General features: G+C 46.7%; 2 protein-coding genes across 2 annotated transcripts in view; both read left to right on the top strand.

The window, feature by feature from the left end:
- Nucleotides 1–1,449: 1,449 nt before the first annotated feature.
- LOC142191151 (uncharacterized) overlaps nucleotides 1,450–19,294 on the top strand; it is a 1,229,165-nt gene continuing 1,211,320 nt past the window's right edge. The window contains 5 exon segments of the mRNA XM_075262334.1: nucleotides 1,450–1,786; nucleotides 1,917–2,096; nucleotides 2,175–2,298; nucleotides 2,382–2,470; nucleotides 6,827–6,836. Of these exon segments, the coding sequence (XP_075118435.1) occupies nucleotides 1,709–1,786; nucleotides 1,917–2,096; nucleotides 2,175–2,298; nucleotides 2,382–2,470; nucleotides 6,827–6,836 (481 nt within the window). The 5' untranslated portion in view covers nucleotides 1,450–1,708.
- LOC142190345 (uncharacterized) lies at nucleotides 2,741–5,595 on the top strand. Its single transcript, XM_075262287.1, has 2 exons — nucleotides 2,741–2,818; nucleotides 4,442–5,595. The coding sequence occupies exon 2, from the start codon at nucleotides 4,567–4,569 to the stop codon at nucleotides 5,563–5,565; it is 999 nt and encodes a 332-aa protein (XP_075118388.1). The 5' UTR covers nucleotides 2,741–2,818; nucleotides 4,442–4,566; the 3' UTR covers nucleotides 5,566–5,595.

Genomic DNA, 19,294 nt, shown 5'->3' with positions numbered 1-19,294 from the left:
ACCTCTGTCACCTCACACCTTGTATGACATGGGCTGAGAAAAAACAAAGAGGGACAGGCGGTAGTAAACCTCAGAATAGGTGACATTATGTAGAATATAAGAATTTCCGGTGTCTTCTGCTGGAGCTTTATGAAGCCGGTGTGTCGCTCTTTGAGCATTAGGTGTATGTATAGTTTAGGTCACGGTGGAGAATGTAAGTCGAGAGATTCGGTCGCGAGCGCTGAAGTCGGGTAAGTATCCAATGTGAAGATCCTCACATAGCCATGACATATATGATGACCATCTCGCTGTAGAGCGTCTTCCATTTACAGAAACTGAAATTCCAAAGGAAATAGCCAGCAGTATGGAAGTAGTTTACGATGAAATGTTGCGGTGAGAGGTTTCAGCAGACATCTCGTTGCCAAGGTTGTTGCAGGTCTTGAAATATTGGTGCAGGGGATGGAGCCTGCTGGGAGGAGTAGTACGACGGCAATTGTAGACAGCTAGAGTAACTACCGTGTGAAGCCCAGACAGCAGATTGATGGACTGTGAGTGACCAGTAGGTTGTCTCAGGTATCTGGAGCCATGCTGACTGCAGTGCACCCCACATTTACTGGAGGGTGCACGGGGAGGATCCATGGAATGAACACAACGGACAAGATGGCCCAACAGATGCTCAGTCAGGTACAAGTCTAGAAAATAAGGAAGTCATGAAAGTACTGGGACGTCTTGATCATTCTCTTCCAACCACTGTTGGGCATTTCAAGATGTTATTTTGCAGGAGGATTCCACTTGAGAGAAGACAAAAAGCATGTATGGGTGTACGTGATCTGCAAGGATGGATTCATACCCAAATTTGTTCAGATTTCCTTCCATATAGATGAGCGGGCCCAGAGAACGGTGTGAAAAAATTCCCCAGACTATAACACTACCGTCACCAGCTTGTCTTCTTCCAGCACTGGTTGCAGGTGTTTGTTCTCTGATGTTTGATCTGACTTGCCGACGTCCATTCCATGAAGCAGAAAACAGGACTCCTCAGAGAAGGCAACCCTTAGCCAATCAGTGGTGGTCCAATTCCAATATGGCCGTGTAAAGTGAAGCCTTTTTTTGAGCATAGGAACAATCAAAACTCAATACACATTAGGGTTCACTGAACTGTTATTTTAGACACATCTGGGAGCCCCGATTCATTTTCACGCTGAGCTGCTCCACTGTAGGGTGTAAATCTGTACTCGCACACCTTCATAGTGAGGTTCAACTTTCACATCAATGGCACGTGATTCTCCACAGTTTCCTTTTTGGTTATTCCTAATGGTGCCATTTTTCCATTCTCAATACACTTTCACCAAAGCAGCGCGCGAACAGTTCACAACCTGCGCTGTTGGAGAAATACTGTCACCCTTGGCCCGACAGCCAATAATCATCCCTTGTGCAACTCTAATAAATTGCCCCCTTTACCCGAGACAACAATGAGATTCTGTTCAGCCTATCACACACCTTATATACCCACCAAGCCGGCCCACAACAAGTCACTTCCTTCCTGAGCTACACGCTGCCGACGTCAGAAGTAGGAGGTGGTGATAATAATGGGACTCAACTCTTCTATTTATTCCATGGGATTCCGTGTAGTGATTACATTGTCTCATCTTCTCTCCATTCAGGTTCCTACAATATAGAATCCTCTCAGTATCTTCTATATAAGAGAATATTCCTGATTGATCCATCAAGGATGGAAAGAGACAGAAACAAGATCGCGGAAAGTCTATTAAATCTCACCCTAGAGATCATCTACCAGCTTACTGGAGAGGTGAGAGATTCTGATGATGTCATCATGACATCATTCTTATTTATAGTAATAACAGATGATATGACTGGAGAGGTGATGGACTCTGGACATGTATGTAGTGAGATTTATTAATGTGTCTCCCCGTAACCAGGATTACATAGTAGTGAAGAAGACCTCTAGTGGGCGCTGTCAGGCTCCTGTGTATGAAGGATGTGGAGAAAACCTGAGCCCAATCCCGGGCCCTCCACCTCACGCCCTGATACAGGAGGAGATCAATGAACAGAAGATCCTAGAACTCACTAACAAGATGCTGGATCTGCTGACTGGAGAGGTGACACTGCTGGGAATGCTGGGACATTATACAGTAACTGGAGGGGTCGGGGTGATGACTGTATCATTGTGTTCTCAGGTTCCTATAAGGTGTCAGGATGTCGCTGTCTATTTCTCCATGGAGGAGTGGGAGCATTTAGAAGGACACAAGGATCTGTACAAGGAGGTGATGATGGAGGACCAGCAGCCCCTCACATCAGCAGGTAATAGACATGACTATATACACATGGACTTCCATTATTTGTATGTCCAGAATGAATTCAGTCCCTGTCTGTGTTTCCTACAGGTAGATCCAGTAAGAGGACAACACCGGAGAGATGTCCCAGTCCTCTTCTTCCACAGGATGATCAGGTAGATGGAGATATTCCCTATGATGTGTAGACGGGCTGTGAAGTCCTTGTGGTCAGTCTTGTTGTATCCAGCAGTATTATATGGTTATATACATGGGCGGTGTCATTGAGCCACCATCTAATATGTTTATCCGGCTTCTCACAGACCTGCAGCTACTGTCAGGACATCTTTCATCTTCATGCGGATTAATGATCTAGAACATTCTCTGTGACTTCCCCATTTGTCCGGTGACTTTTTCATTATTTGTTTCACAGATTTTCCATCAGGATAAAGATCTGAGCGACATTAATGTTATATCTGTGATAATAAAGGAAGAGCCCTATGTGAGTGATGAGGAGTGTGAGGAGGACATTCCTACAGGGACCCGCCCAGGTGAGGAGTCACCACTATATAAAGCACAGAAGGGTCACTGATTCTATTCAGACATTGTTTAGACTATTTGTTGTTCCCCGATTCAGGTAAAATACTAATAATACATGAATATAAATGTGATACCGCTATAGGGGGTAATAAATGTAGTATAGAATAGAACGGACAGCAGGAATATGGACTTGACATCGATGTGAACGAGGCAAATTTCTTCTTCACCGGCTGTCAGTCCTCGTGAAGGGAAAGAATTTACCAGAATTATATAGCAGATTATTTCAGGTAGAGGAAAAATAATCCTCCTGCTCGTTCTTCAGGCAGATTCCACCTCAGAGCTCTATGGAAATAAATGGGAGGTGGAAAATCCCACCTGGCCAGTAAGGAATCTGATGGAGATTCGGGGGCTGATTTGGTAACGCGGAAAAATTTTTCTTCTGATTTCCTGAAGCAGCTTCTACTAGAGATGAGCGAACAGTAAAATGTCCGAGGTTCGATATTCGTTTCGAGTAGCCCCTCAATATTCAACTACTTGAATCGAATATCGAACCCTTTTATAGTCTATGGGGGGAAAATGCTCGTTTCAGGGGGTAGGCAAAGTTCGATCAAATTATACTTACCAAGTCCACAAGTGAGGGTCGGGCTGGATCCTCTGTGCAGCTTCCCCTTGCAGCGTCCCCCGGCTCTTCATTCACTCTGCCAGGCATCGGGCCTGGGCAGAGCTGACTGAGCATGCCCGCACTACAAGCGGACATGGGCAGTCGGCTCTGCCCAGGCCTGATGCCTGGCAGCGTGAATGAAGAGCCGGAAGATGCCGCGGGGAAGCTGCACAGAGAAGACTTCTAAAGGTAGGAGAAGAACCAGCATTGATTGGCCGACTGTATAACATTCAGCCAATCAATGATGGTTCTGCATCGAACTTTTACATTCGAACAGCGAGTGGTACTCAATCGAGTACAAGTATTTCGAATACCGTAGTATTCTATAGAATACCTACTCGATTGAGTACTACTCGCTCATTTCTAGCTTCTACAAATATCACTGTGTAAACCTCACCTTAGACCCCAATCACACTATGGAATCCGGACTAGAAAATCTGGTCTGTACATCAGTCACATTTCCCAGCCCGAACTCTGTCCACACACCAGGTCTCCCCGTATCTTAGTGATCTATGATGCTAGGAGTCCCTGCTTCCTTGTGACTCCACAGACCCTACTACATACTGTATGGGACAGCAGATCCGCGGTGAGTTCAGGCTGGGAAATCCAGCAGATGTGGTTTGGATTCTATTGTGTGTATGGGGTGTAATACAGTAAGATTTATGGCATCCTACAGTATTATTCCACATAAGTGGCCATATTTAAGCAGCCATGGATTGTGTTCACCTCTACAGTAACCTAGAGCAGTGGTGGCGTCTCCTGCCCCGCTTCATTACTATTCACTATCACTGACCTCCGTCTCCGCACAGTGAATACTAATGAAGTAGGCCGCGCTGCCGTTGTTTGCTGCCTGTGCCACTGACTTCACTTCTTCACACGGTCTGAAGCGTCTCAGGCAGAGGCAGCTCAGTGGGGAATATACTTGTAAGGTTATGTTATTCAATAATAGTAATATCAGTTTTCTTCTTGTCAGATGACTGTACCAGAAGCTCAGAGGGACATCTGATATCCACAGATTATATAGTAGAGGATCATGGTATCACTCAAGATCCATATGAAGAACATGTCATTACTCCAGATATACCCTTAGCCCTTCAGATGAAAGATCTTTCTCCTAATTTATTACAGTCGGGATGGGATGTTTTACATCAGAGAATCTACACAGGAGAGAAGCCATATTCATGCCCAGAATGTGGGAAAGGTTTTACTTCTAAGGCATATCTTGTTAGACATCAAAAGGTTCACACAGGAGAGAAGCCATATTCATGCCCAGAATGTGGGAAATGTTTTACTTCTAAGGCATATCTTGTTAGACATCAAAAGGTTCACACAGGAGAGACGCCATACTCATGCCCAGATTGTGGGAAATGTTTTGCTCAGAAATCAAATCTTGTTGAACATCAAAAGATTCACACAGGAGAGAAGCCGTATTCATGCCCAGAATGTGGGAAATGTTTTGCTTATAAATCAAATCTTGCTGTACATCTAAGAACTCACACAGGGGAGAAGCCATATTCATGCTCAGAATGTGGGAAATGTTTTACCTATAAATCCGACCTTGTTAAGCATCAAAATATTCACACAGGGGAGAAGCCACATTCATGTCCAGAATGTGGGAAATGTTTTAGCTCTATATCCATCCTTGTTAAGCATAAAAAAATTCACACAGGGGAGAAGCCACATTTATGCCTAGAATGTGGGAAATGTTTTACTTATAAATCAAATCTTGTTGAACATCAAAAGATTCACACAGGGGAGAAGCCATATTCATGCCCAGAATGTGGGAAATGTTTTTTCTCTAAATCCGACCTTGTTAAGCATCAAAAAATTCACACAGGGGAGAAGCCACATTTATGCCTAGAATGTGGGAAATGTTTTACTTATAAATCAAATCTTGTTGAACATCAAAGAACTCACACAGGGGAGAAGCCATATCCATGTTTAGAATGTGGGAAATGTTTTACTAATAAAACAAATCTTGTTGATCATCAAAAAACTCACACAGGGGAGAAGCCATATCCATGTTCAGAATGTGGAAAATGCTTTATTAAGAAATCATTTCTTGTTAAACATCTGAGAATTCACACAGGGGAATAGTGGATTGTAAGTGTATTTTCAACCTGAAGTTATTGACCCCCCTTATTAACAATGTAATAAAGGTATTAACAAGGAACTTAGTCACAGGGTTTTTTTTTAGGTTAAATTATTTATTTAACCCCTTAAGGATGCAGGGCAGTTTGGGCCTTAAGGCTCAGACCCTATTTTTCAAATATGACATTTTACTTTATATGGGCATAGCTTCATAATGCATTTATCCAGGTGATTCCAAGATATTTTTTTTTGTGACACCTTGAACTTTATGTTGGTGGTCATATCACACATAATTCTTCCTGCTTATCATTTCCAATATGTCTACTTTATATCGACTGTCCTTTTACTTTTCTCGGGAGTTAGAAGGCTTCTAAATTTAATAGCAAATTGTCAGATTTCCAAGGAAATTTCAAAATTTTGTTTTGTAGGGACCTAGTTAGCTATGAGGTAACTTTGTGCGGCCTATATAATAGACCCCATTTTTTAAGCTATAGTCTACAAACTATTCAAAATTGTATACAGGAACTTTATTAACCCTTTAGTTGTTCCACAGGAATTAATGCAACATGGAGGTGAAATTTCCAAATGTCACTTTTTTATGCACATTTTCCATTTCAAACCACATTTTTCTGTAACATAGAAGGGGTTAACAGCAAATCATACCATAATATTTATTTCTCTGATTCTGCAGTTTGTAGAAATATCCCATATGTGGCCCTAACCTGCAACGTGACTCAATACCTGTCCTCAAATCAAAGAGAACAGTTAGGGACTTTGGGCAGCAATTTCATTAGGTGTAATCAATTATTATTGAAAAAGTTTATCAAAAAAGGAATTAACATACAAGATCAAATGCAAAACAACAGGGGAAAGGATAATACAGCCCAGGAGCGGATGTGAAGGCCTCGCAGGGCCACAACAAACGGCACATGTCCAGTGGAAACTCCTGGTCGGGTAGGGTGTGCACATAAAACTGAAACAAAAACTCAAAGAAGAAGACAGGGGCTAGCCTCAAACAGATGTTGAATGAGGTGGGGACAGACAGCAGCAAACACATACATAAGAAACAAAAGGGGGGGGGGAAGACAGGACAAACGACAAGTACAGGAGAGGGGGAAAGAGGTCCTGAACAAGACCAAAAAAAAAATGGGGGTCAGGCCCTAAGGATCCTAGACCATGTGAAGAGGAAATCAGCCAAATAAGGAGGAGAACTCCGACAACTCCTGAAACACTACCTACGGCCGCCAGAGGGCTTCAAACGTCGAAGGATCAGGTGAGTCCCCCAGCCCCGAGGCTCTCTATTCTGCGAATAAGGAGAAACTCCTGCAGCCATTCCAGAAGAGAGGGAGGAGTGGAGCTTCGTCAGTGGCGAGGGATAACCGTCCTGGCGGCCGTGAGGAAGTGGCGCAGAAGATTGCCCTTCACCTTTGAAAGTTTACCAGGGATAAGGGAAGGAAGAGCTACCTGCAGGGAAGAGGTTGGAGGGCGACCCGTAACCTTTCCGTACAGGGAGAACACAGCTAACCAGAAGGGTTGAATCTCCCCGCAGTCCCACCAAACATGGAAAAGAGTACCCTCTGCAGAGCCACAGCGCCAACACAGGTCGGAGACCATAGGATAAAATTTATGGAGGAGGGTCGGGCAGCGGTAGCACCGGGAGAGTATTTTAAAATTTTTCTCCTGAGCACTATAGGGTAAGGGCAGTTTGTGCGAAAGGAGGAAGCAGCGATCCCAAGCAGCAGCAGAAAGGCGAGTCCCCAAATCGGACTTCCAAGATCTAACATAGGGGGGAGGGCCCTGGGTGGTGGCTTTCAATAAGACGTCATAAACAAGGGAGAGGGCATGAGGAGGAGCCTCAGCCTGCCCCAGCAAACTCTCTAAAGCCATTAGAGCAGGGGAAAGCAGAGACTGCATAGAGAACTTGCTCCAGAAGGTGGTTAACTAATGATATTCCAACCAAGAGAGGGGGAAATCTGGGCAGGCAGCTTTCAATTGATCGAAAGGAGGTCGGGAAGAGGATTGGCCGGAGAGCGAACTCATGCGGACATCGTCAGGCTGACCAACCCAAGAAACGACAGGCAGAGACATATGGTGGAAACATGGGGTTTCAAAATAGGGGGCTTAAGGGACCTGGGAGCTTAGCTAAAGCGGACGATTTACAGAGACTATCCCAGACCAACAAGAAGTGTGAAGCCAATTGTGAGGAGCGAACCGAGGCAGGACCATGGTGCGAGGGCAACCAGGGGAGGTGGGAAGAGGTGAGCTTCGCCTCCATGTGGATCCACTGTTTGTCGTGACCTCTATAACGCCAATCCAGAAGATGATGAAGGACCGCCGCGCGGTAATAAAGAAGTGGGTCTAGTAGGCCGGTTCTGAAATGGAGCCTGCTACGGGTACACCCCCCAGACGAAAAAAGAGGGACTTGAGGGAGGAGAAAAAATGCCCAGGGACAGGGATCAGGAGCGCCTGTTAAAGGTAGAGAAATCTGGGGATGATGTCCATTTTCAGTACGTTAATACGCCCAAACCACGAGAGTCCGAGGGAGCCATAGGAACTCAAGTCAGAGGTAGTTTTCTCCAAAAGGACAGAATAATTTAGGTCCACCAAGTCCTTAGGATTAGTAGAAATGTGGATCCCCAGGTACTTGATGGCCGGGGGCTGCCAACGAAAGGGGAACTGGGCGGACAGAAACGCAACTTCCGAGGAAGGCAAAGAGACGTTAAGGACCTCACTCTTAGTTAAATTCACTTTAAAGATTGATACTTTGCCAAAACGGCGGAATTCGTGTGAAATTGCCGGAAAAGAAAGACGAGGTTGGGCAACGTACAGTAGGAGGTCGTCAGCGTAAAGATCAGCTTTAACCTGAGTGGTTCTCACCGTGAACCCCGCTATGTCCGGACGAGTGCTTATTGCTACCGCCAAGTGCTCCATCACAAGAGCATACAGGATGGGAGAGAGGGGGCACCCCTGGCGAGTGCCATTGCGGACCAGGAAGGGCTTGGATATGACACCATTTGCACGCACCCTAGCCGAAGAGTCCCCGTAAAGTGACAGCACCCTATGAAGCAAGACCGGGCCAACTCTTACCTTTTCCAAAGAGGCCCTAAGGAAACCCCAGTGGACCCGGTCAAATGCCTTCTCCGCATCGACCGATAAAAGACAGAGGGGGTAGTCGCGGGAACGGGCAGCATTCATTACTAGGAGAGTTTTACAAATTCTCCCGGGCTTCCCGGTCAGGAATAAAGCCTACTTGGTCTGTCTGGACAAGGTGGGGCATGAGGGGCGAGAGACGATTTGCTAACATTTTGGCATAAAGCCTATTGTACACATTAAGGAGGGAAATCGAGCAGAAGTTGGAGCAGTTAGTGAGATCTCTACCCGGTTTAGGGATAACAGTCACCAGGGCGGAGAGAGACTGGCGAGTAAAGGGGGTATCCTCGCCTAGGCTATTAAAAACTCTAAGCAATAAGGGGGACACCTAATCCCTACACAACTTATAAAAGCGAGGCGTGGCGCTGTCGGGACCGGGTGATTTACCTGAAGGGGCAGCCTGGATTGCGAGGGACAATTCCTCCTCCATAAAGGGGCAATCCAGAGCTACCCTATCTAAGTGCGAGATGGTAGGGAGGGCTGTTTTCCGTACATAATCGCGAATCCTGAGCAAAGCCAAGTCCGGGTCCACAATGGCACTGCGTTCAGAAATGTACAATGTCTGTGGAGTTATGGAGGGAGTGGCCGGAACTGTCTTTGATGTGGGGAATGTATGTTCTGGCTACCTGGGGGTGGAGACGTTTGGTGAGTGAGCGGCTACATTTGTTGACAAACTCATAGTAATAAGTCCCAAACAAAAAATAAATGCAACAGCCCAAATCCGTAGTAAAAAGGTAACAAAAGGTTAAGTACAAATCCACTCACTTGATCCCGTAGCTGGTATAACGTAGGTTAATGGATGCAATGCGATCGGTGCTTGGAGATCTCTCCCGGCAGAGACAGGAACAAGTTAATGTTCCAGCACGAACGATCAGCCATCCATGTATCATAAAACGTAGCTTTTATTTTACATATAAAAAAACTTCATGTGCAGCAGTAGGGGTTACAAGAGCCTACATGTTTCGGGTTGCCCCTTTACTCATGGCATATGGATGCGTGTTAAGCTGCAGTCTTTTAAAAAATAAAAGAAACACAAGTAAAAACAAAGCCCCTCCCGTCTGCACAGAAACAGAAACTGATTAATTAAGCATCAAGTGTGGTGCTGGAGAGACAGAGGGAAAAAGAAGACATAATATGAAGTCATCATTTTGGAATGGTGCATTGAAGTGTAGCATATCAGAAAAAAAAAAAAAAAAAAACCCTAAAGATAAGTATAAATGGGTAAATGTGGAGGAATTGTTTATATGTCATGCATAGAAATGGAGCAATGAAATTAATGAGAGGGAAAAAAAAATGATAATTGTGTGCATATGTATCTGCGCAGGGATTGTTTCAGTATATAAAAGCTATATCATTGCGAAAATTCATGCCGTATGGAAATCTGGTTTTAAGCATAAAAATCCAATACGCTTCCCTGCGCAAAAGTTTCTTCTGCCAATTCCCCCCCCCTAATGGGTTTACTGACCATTTCAATGCCGTATGCTCTAAAATAAGTGGTATTCCCTCCATGTATTTCTCGAAAGTGTTTGGATGCTCCCGAGCAATGCAAGATGTCCAGATTGCTGCTGTGATAAAGATGCTCGGATAAGCGTACTTTTAGTTTTCTGGTGGTACAGCCTACATAATAGATTTTACATGCCTCGCAAGAAATGATGTATACGATGTGGTCAGTATTGCAGTTAATGAAAGTTTTAATCTTGAAGGTTTTTATTGCGTATTAGTAAAATTCTTAGTTTTTTGGATGAATTTGCAGATATTACATCTGTTCTGTCCACAGCGATAACCTGTGGTATCAGAGTTTGTGAGGAAGGTGTTTACAGTTGGTGTTCTGTTTCTGAAATAACTGGGGGACACAAGATTGCCTAGGGACATCCCCCTCCTGGCAATAAAATTGCATCCTCCACTTAGGATGTCCTCCAAGATGTTGTCTTGATGTAAAATATGTAAGTTACTCTTTATGATGTTGACTATGTGTTTGTAATTGTCACTGTAATCAGTAGAAAAATACACTTCCTTTTGTTTATTGTCGTTCTTGGATGTTTTAGTGGACAATAGGTCTGATCGCTTCTTTTTGGCGACTATGTCTTTGGCTCTTTTTAAATTCCAAGTGGGATATCCCCTTTGCCTTAGTCTTTGGCATGAGGTATTGGCATAATAGTTGTAATCATTGGGATATGAGCAGATCCTTTTTATCCTGGTTAGCTCTCCCACTGGGATTGCTTTACAGGTATGTTGGGGATGGTTACTCCGTGCATGCAGGATTGTGTTACCTGCATGCTGTTTCCTGTGTAGTTTGGTAGTGACTGTATTAGTGTCCGTATTCCCATATAATGTAACATCCAAAAAATCAATGGTGGTATTATGAAAATTGGAATGCTACACTTGATATGCTACACTTCAATGCACCATTCCAAAATGATGACTCCATATTATGTCTTCTTTTCCCTCTGTCTCTCCAGCACCACACCACACTTGATGCTTAATTAATCAGTTTCTGTTTCTGTGCAGACGGGAGGGGCTTTGTTTTTACTTGTGTTTCTTTTATTGTTTAAAAGACTGCAGCTTAACACGCATCCATATGCCATGAGTAAGGGGGCAACCCCGAAACATGTAGGCTCTTGTAACCCCTACTGCTGCACATGAAGTTTTATTATGTAAAATAAAAGCTACGTTTTATGATACATGGATGGCTGATCGTTCGTGCTGGACCTTGTTACTTTTCATAAACTCATAGTAATGTTTACGTTGCCGGTCGCGACTCACTATGTAAATTTCATCCAAAAAGGCACATAATTCCTCCCGCGTGTTGAGAAGCTCAATAAAAGTGGAGACGGTGGAAGTCTGTTTATGAGAGGTTTCTAGACAGAGGGTTTTCGCCAGACGGGCAGTGATCCATGCCGACCACTCCTTCTTTAGCTGGGAGCCATGTTTGATAAAGATTCTGCATAAGACACACTTGAGAGCCTCCCAACGCGTTGGAAGGGGAGTGGAGTCATGTGCATGAGCAAGCTTAAAGCCCACAATGGTAGCCAGGACATCAGCGTGGCAAGAGGCATCTTTGAGGAGGGCGTCATTAAGGCGCCAGATGAAAGCACGGTGAGTAAGCCCAGGGACCAAAAAGGAAACGAAGACAGGGGCATGACTATAGGACAGACCCTATACGAGCCATGAGGGACCAAGAGAGGGCATGATGACTGACCAGAAAAAAGTCAAGTCGGCCGTAAGAGCCATGGGCAGGGGAATGGTATGTGTAGTCCCAACCCTGAGGGTTGAGGATCCTGCAAATATATACTAGGCGGAGAGTGTGTAACAAAGCTTTAAGTTTACGGAGCTGCGCGGGAGCGCTAGGGGTACGCCGTGGGGGAGGAATCAACTGATGGGTCTAAAACAAAATTAAAGTCGCCCCCCAGGACCACCACACCCTCACAGAAGTCTGACAGCTTGTTTAGCAGAGACCTACAATAAACCATCTGCTGCTGATTGGGAAGATAACACCCTGCAACTGTCACAATTGAGCTGCCAATACGTAGTTTCAGGAAAACATACCTGCCCTCCGGATCGATAACCGAACCCAGTACCTCATACTGAAGGGAACGATGAAGGGCGATAGAAACCCCATTCATCTTTGCAAGCCGGTTGGCGCTATTGAACCACATTGGGTAGTAATGGTTACGGGTAGTGGGGACATGGTCCTTTCGTTAATGCGTTTCCTGTAAAATCAAAATATGAGAGTGAGACTTAAAAGATAAATAAAGGATCTTGTTTCTCTTCTGTGGGGTGTTGAGGCCCCTAGCATTAAGAGGTCACAGCGTAACAGAAGCCATCACACAGCGACCTCAAAGAAGGGAGTAGGGGGAAAAACACAGAGAGGACTAGAAACAAGAGGGGAGGGGTAGAACTAAAGAGAGAAAAGACAACAATCAAAAAGAAACAAACACCACAAGGTGGGGGGAGGAAAATTCTTCCCTATAAAAATTAGGGAAATGTGACTAATTCACCCAAAAATCACATTGAAAGTCAACGCGAGGACCCCGGAGGGAGTGAAACCGTGCACGAGTGTCGTGGCTCTCCCTGAAGGTCCCGCACCATACAGAGACGGGTACCAGACAGCAAAGGACATAAATGGCCGACCGGGCATAGAGAAACTAAGTAAGAAACAGTAGAAATATTCAAAGTGCAAAAATAACGAGAAATGAGACACTGGTCACAGCATGTACAACTTAGGGTGGCATCAGAAGCCCGGGTCCGTGGGCGTTGGCGAGGTCTAGATCTCCTTCTGGGGCCCAGAGGCAGATAAGCAGCAGGGGCGCCACCAGGTGCAGGCCAACTAGCAATGTCCACCGGAGGGAGACCGAGGGCCAACATGAAGGCATGGATTTCATCAGGATGATGCAGAGAGAGAATACGGCCCTCCCTCCGAATCTGCAAGCAAAATGGGAAACCCCAGGAGTAGGCAATATTTTTGTGCACCAAAACTTCCAGGAGAGGCTTCAGTGCCCTCCGCTTGGCCAGAGTGAGGTGGGAGAGATCAGGCATAAGCTGCAGCGGATGAGCCTGGAAGAGCACCTGGTCAGAGACTCTGGCTTTACGCATTATTTGCTCCTTAAGCTGGTAGTGGTGAACTCAACAGATAACATCCTTCGGGCTGTCGGGGTCCAAGGTACGAGGGCCCAGAGCCCTGTGGGCACGGTCTAACTCCAGGGGAGAGTCCAGTGGAACACGCAGCAAAGAATTGAAGATAGAGCAGAGGGTCTCATCTAGACGCTTCGGATCGAATGATTCTGGGAGACCCTGGATCCGTATATTGTTGCACCTATTACAGTTCTCCAAGTCGTGTATAGCATCAGAAAGGCGTTGCAGCTGATGGGCATGAGTCTGCAAGACTGCTTAGTTTCCAACATCCAATTTAGAGTCCAACGTGGCAGAGGTGGCAGTGGATGAGGCCTCAACCGCAGAACACGGTGTTCTAGGCGCTTCACAGAAGAGGAAACAGCGGCCAGCTCAGTCTTGTAGGATTGTTCCAGCCTCAGCACATAAGATTCCATGTCTGCCTTAGTCGGGATAACGCTAATAGTGGCACTGAGGTGGTGTAACTCACTGTGGGCATCCCCCAGAGGGGCCACAAAGCCGGCAGGGTCTGATACAGCAAGGCATTGAGCTGGAGTTAGTTCAAGTGAGGTACTGCCAGGAGGAGCAACAGAAGAATTCACCCCTGGTGTAGGCAGGGGAGAGGAGCTTGAAGCAGGCCAAGGCAGCAGGGAAGCCTGTGGAGGATGAGCTGGCCGGGAGGCAGGGGCTCCTTGTCTCTGAGGTATGGGAGCAGGGGAGCCTGAGTCCATCTGAGCCTGGGCAGGGGAGGCAGGGAGAGCGGGCCAGTCCAGATCAGACACCAGTACTGAGACATGGGGGGTTGGAGCATGTGTGTTGGCAGCCGGTGGGGTGCAGAGGATGGAGGTACTCTGTGCTGGTGTTAGGATCGGATGTCGCAGGTTTCCGTCCCGGCGCACACCACCTGCGGGTTAATCCGACTTTCGCCCTCGGCCTCATGCAGTGAGGTGACTGGAGTCTAAGTCCAGCTTTTTCCCTGCTCAGACTTTTTGGAGCCACTCAGAGGCTAAGTCCTGTTTTGGCCATACTGAGCATGACTGGTGAGGTCATACATGTGGGGCACACAGCAGGGCGCAGAAGGGAAGCAGCGCGGTGCGGCTTTTGGAAGTGCAGATTCAGATGTTTGGTATCTGAATGCCATGTCATGTTTGTAGAGCCTGTAAGCTACCAGAAAAGTGGATTCCCCTAGGGAGTGACCCCATTTTAAAAACTGCACCCCTCAAAGAACTTAGCAGAAGGTGTAGGGAGTAGAGATGAGTGAACACAAATGTTCGAGGTTCGAAATCCGATTCGAACAGCCACTTTGCTTTGACTGTTCAAACGGGTTTCGAACCCCATTATAGTCTATGGGGAACATATACTCGTTAAGGGGGAAACCCAAATCCGTCTCATGAGGGTCACCAAGTCCACTATGACACCACAGGAAATGATGCCAACACCTCTAGAATGCAACTACAGTAGTGGAAGCATGCCTGGGGGCATCTAACACACCAAAGACCCTCTATTACCCCAACATCACAGCCTAACAACTACACACTTTCCACATTCAAAAAAACCTCTATCAAAGTGGGAAAATACCTGGAAACCTTCTTTACGCCCCAGAGTAGAGTAGAGTAGATCAGAAACCACTTTCCCTTCCGACACCAGATTTAACCAAGCTTCACCATCATCATCCTGCTGAGATGCAGCCACTAAAGGAAACCTTGCCTTCAAAGGCATGTCCTGGAGCTGCGACTGAGCCAAATGTAAACACAGAGTCCTTTTGAACTGAACAAAATTCATCAGCAGTGTTTTTGGCCCTTAGGGTGAGTTGAGCCTTGCACCAGCGTGTGTCCCGTAACATCAGGCGGGCCTTAAGTTCTGCGCTTTGCAAAAAGTTCCACTTTTCACACTGGCTGAATGTAGTTGAGGCTGGGACCGGGTCGCAAACTGTGACGGCCTGCCTTCTCTCCCTGCCCATTATTCCTGACAGGAGTGCTGAAACACCACCCTCATCCTCCTCCGCCGTTAAAATTGTCCCCAGCTACAAGCTGGAAACGCTGCAGCACTGGCGTGAGGAGACATCAGCAGGCCGTACTGAAGCTCATCAGCTTGGGGGACAGACAGCACACTGCCTCTGAGGTCAGGGATGCCATTCTGGATGAGATGGCAATTTGTTTTTCCCCACTGCTCCTGGGGCCAGGTTTTTTTGTCTTGTTGGAGGGCTCTGGAGCTTGCCAGCCTCCAACACGTTCCATGCCTGGCCCACGTGTTCAATGTAGTGGTGCAATGGTTTTTAAAATCATACCCCAAATTAGCGGAGCTAAGGGTGAAAGTGCGGCGCTTGGACACCCACTTTCGCAAATCTACACTAGCCGCTGCTATCCTCAAAACAATCCAGTAAGGCCTACATCTGCCCGAAAACCGGCTGTTGTCCGTCGTCCACACACGCTGAAACCCTACATACCATATCTTGACCAGGGTGTGTGAACTGCACAGACCTTTGATGGAGTTCCATCTACAAAACCCAAGGGTTCCTCAAAGTCATCTCCCTCAGTTTATGCACCATGAGTTTCCATGTGTGGAAGAGTTATGGCTAGAGGCAGAGGCATGGATAGGGGTGATGTCTAGGGGCAAAAGCAGTGTGGATGTGGACGCAAGCTAAGCAGCAAAAACTGGGGATACAAACTGAGGCATGGACTGGGGTGATGTCTAGGTGCAAAAGCAGTGTAGATGTGGAGAGAAGCTAAGCAGCAAATACGGTGGCTACAGGCAAAGGGATGTCCAGAGGCAGCAAGGGCAAAGATGCAAAACTCTACCCTGTTTCAAGAATTTTTCCTAGGTATGGGACACGTTAATGGCACCCCTTGCGCAAACTACCGCCACTGAGGGGCCTAGTGTCACCAGGAGGGACAAGTATAGGCGCATGTTGTGGGAATACCTGGCCGACCCCAGCTCTGTCCTCTCCCATCCCCCTGCGCCCTACAATCATTGTGTCTCCAAGTTTGATTTGTGGCTGGAACGTGCACTGTTTGCTTTGGAGGTCCTTCTCTGCTGCCAGTGTGCTATCGGAAAGGATCTTCAGCGCAGCCGGTGGAATCATCACCGATAAGTACAGCTGTCTATCAGCTGACAGTGCTGACAGGCTGATTTTCACCAAAATGAACAGCCAATGGATAGACCCATCATATACATGTCAGTTACATGACAAATTTAGTGCAGTTTGCTCACTTTGCAAGTCTAACATGAGTAGAGGATCTGAAGAGAGCAATCTCACCACCTCTTGCGTGCGCTATCATTTGGAAGACAAGCCCTGGGCTCAGTGGGTGAGAGCGAACACAGGACAATCGTCGCCCGGCGTTGCCGACACTGCCACTTCCACTGTTTACACTGCTGGTGCTGCAGGCCAGACCACCAGCCTGGACACCTACATATCTGTCTCTGACATTTTAGGGAGTTCACCACCATCCAGCCTTGTCGCCTGCACCATCATGCACCTCTTCACAGTCACTCCCCATCTCCCATGCGTTTCATTGCAGGCAGAAGTACAGCGCAACCCAACCACATGCCCAAGCCTTGAAGGGCCTCATCTAAAAACTGCTCACTCTGGAGATGTAGGCGTTTATGCTTCTGGATACTCAGGCCTTCCGTCACCAGATGGCAGCTGGGTCACCTCTCTATGGCAGGCATAGCCGTTACAACGTCTCTTGTTGTGCTGTCCCCGCCTTGCGCTTGTACGTGTACCATAACATAATTCGGGCCCAGAGTTCTGCGCTTTGTTGCAAGGTCACTTGCCCACCAACGAATCAACAAGCGCCTGCAGTCAGGGATGCAGGATATCTTTAATGACAGGCAGGGTGAATGTAGTGGAGTCTGGGCCCGGGGTGCAAACTCCCAGCCCAAAATTCATGGCAGGAGTTAACTGAAAGCCTACTACGCTGCAACCTCCACCCCAGCTACAAGTGGCAAACGCTGTAACACTGGCGTGGGGAGATGTCAGCAGGATGTGCTGAAACTCATCAGCTTGGGGGACAGACAGCACACTGCCTCCGAGGTCAGGCATGCCATCCTGGCTGAGATGGCAATGTGTTTTTCCCTGCTACACCTGGGGCCAGGCATGTTTCTGTTGAGTGATAATGGCAGGAACCTGGTAGCTGATCTGGAGCTTGCCAGACTCAAACACGGTCCACACATGGCCCACGTTTTCAACTTGTTTGTGCAAAGGTTCTTTGAAACCTACACCATTGTGCCTGATATACTGGTCAAAGTGTGGCCATTTTCGTAAGTGAGAAGTAGCCTCGGCTAGGCAGAAAACATTCAGAGCACACTCCTCTCATCTTTGCATCGTTGGCTGTCGGTGGAAGACGAGGGGGATGGAGTGGCATCTGATGTCCCTGTCCCACACGAGGCTAGAGGGTGCACTTCAGTGCATCCCATTGCTTCACCACAGATGGTGTGAAGGGGAGTGGAAAATGGAGGAAATGGAGAGTGACCCTTCCAGTTGGGGGCAGGAAAGTCATGCCAAGTAACACACTGGCACACATGGCTGACTTGATGTCCGGTTGCTTTTCAAGAGACAAACGCATACACATCATAGAGAGCAAATAATACTGGATTTTTGCAAGCCTCGACCCCCGGTATAGGTCTAATGTCTGTTCCTTTGTTATATTAGGGGAGAGGGAAAAAAATTGCAAAAATAACTGGCACAAGCAACTGGTGCAGAATATGATGGAAATGTTTCCGTAAACCCTCTTGGGCGTCAGAGAGGATATTTCCTCCATGAGGTTCACAACTTCCATCCGCTGCACAACCACCAGGGGAACACTGTACAAGGTCTGGGACACGTTAATCTTCCCCCCCTCCCTGCCCAAACTACTGCCAGTTAGGGGCTTAGTGTCATCATGAGGGAAAAGTATAAGCGCATGTTGCGTGAGTACCTGGCCAACCACAGACCTGTCCTCTCCGATCCCTCTACGAATTACACTAATGTATAATTTGGACCTGTATCCCTTGGGTTGAGTGTACATAGGCTGACAATTGGTGTGTATCCCACTTAGTTCCCACTTAGGCACATTGTTAGAACGTGGATTGAGGGTATATGGACTGAGCATTTCAGTGTATACCAGTTAGTTCCGGGGGGTATACTGTTAGGACGTGGATTAAGGGTATATAGAGTATGTGGGAATACACTTTCAGTGTATCCCACTTAGTATTATCCCCACCGCAGAGAGCTGGGTAGAGCTGATGCAGCCTGTGAATCCCACATTAGAGTTAGTGGGTAGACACTGTGTCAATCATTTTTTTTTTTATTCTCCCTTCAGTGTAGCTCTTAAAAGAGCTGTTGGTTTTCTTCTCCTCTCCTATCCCTGCCTAGCAGAATCTAATCCCTATCTAAATTGACAGAGACCTCCGTCTGTGACCAAGTGAAAGCTCAGAATGACGCGAAGCTGGGCGGCGCTGTTCTTATCAATCAGAGGTCACATGTTTTCAGCAGCCAATGGGTTTTTACTATTTTTGTCATTGTCCCTGTTGTCATAGTTCCTGTCCCACCTTCCCTGCGCTGTTATTGGTGCAAAAAAAGCGCCAGGGAAGGTGGGAGGGGAATCGAGTTTTTAGTCAGTTTACCACGCGGTGTTCGATTCGATTCGAACATGGCGAACAGCGTGATATCCGATAGAACACTGTTCGCTCATCTCTAGTAATCACATCAAGAAAAGCCTCAGTCATCATAAACAACCCCCAGGATATAGAACTAAACAAAAGAAAAACCAAAAAGGGGTACAACACACAATATAAATAATACACAAGAAAAAATCATGCCCCGACAACTCCTGGCTCTCTAAACAAGCAGACCTAAAGGATAGGTAAGGGAAAGAGCTGCAAGAGGCTAGGGACTGGGAAGCCAAAGGTGGTCACCCCTAAAGAAACAAAGGTGCAGCTGCAAAACAGAAAACTAAGACACAATGTGCTGGGAACAAACAAGCAGCACAACAAAAAC

This window comes from Leptodactylus fuscus, chromosome 1, assembly GCF_031893055.1.
Source record: "Leptodactylus fuscus isolate aLepFus1 chromosome 1, aLepFus1.hap2, whole genome shotgun sequence".
Taxonomy (NCBI): Eukaryota; Metazoa; Chordata; class Amphibia; order Anura; family Leptodactylidae; genus Leptodactylus; species Leptodactylus fuscus.
Note: the sequence above shows the minus strand (reverse complement) of the source record. Positions and strands in the feature narration are given on the sequence as shown.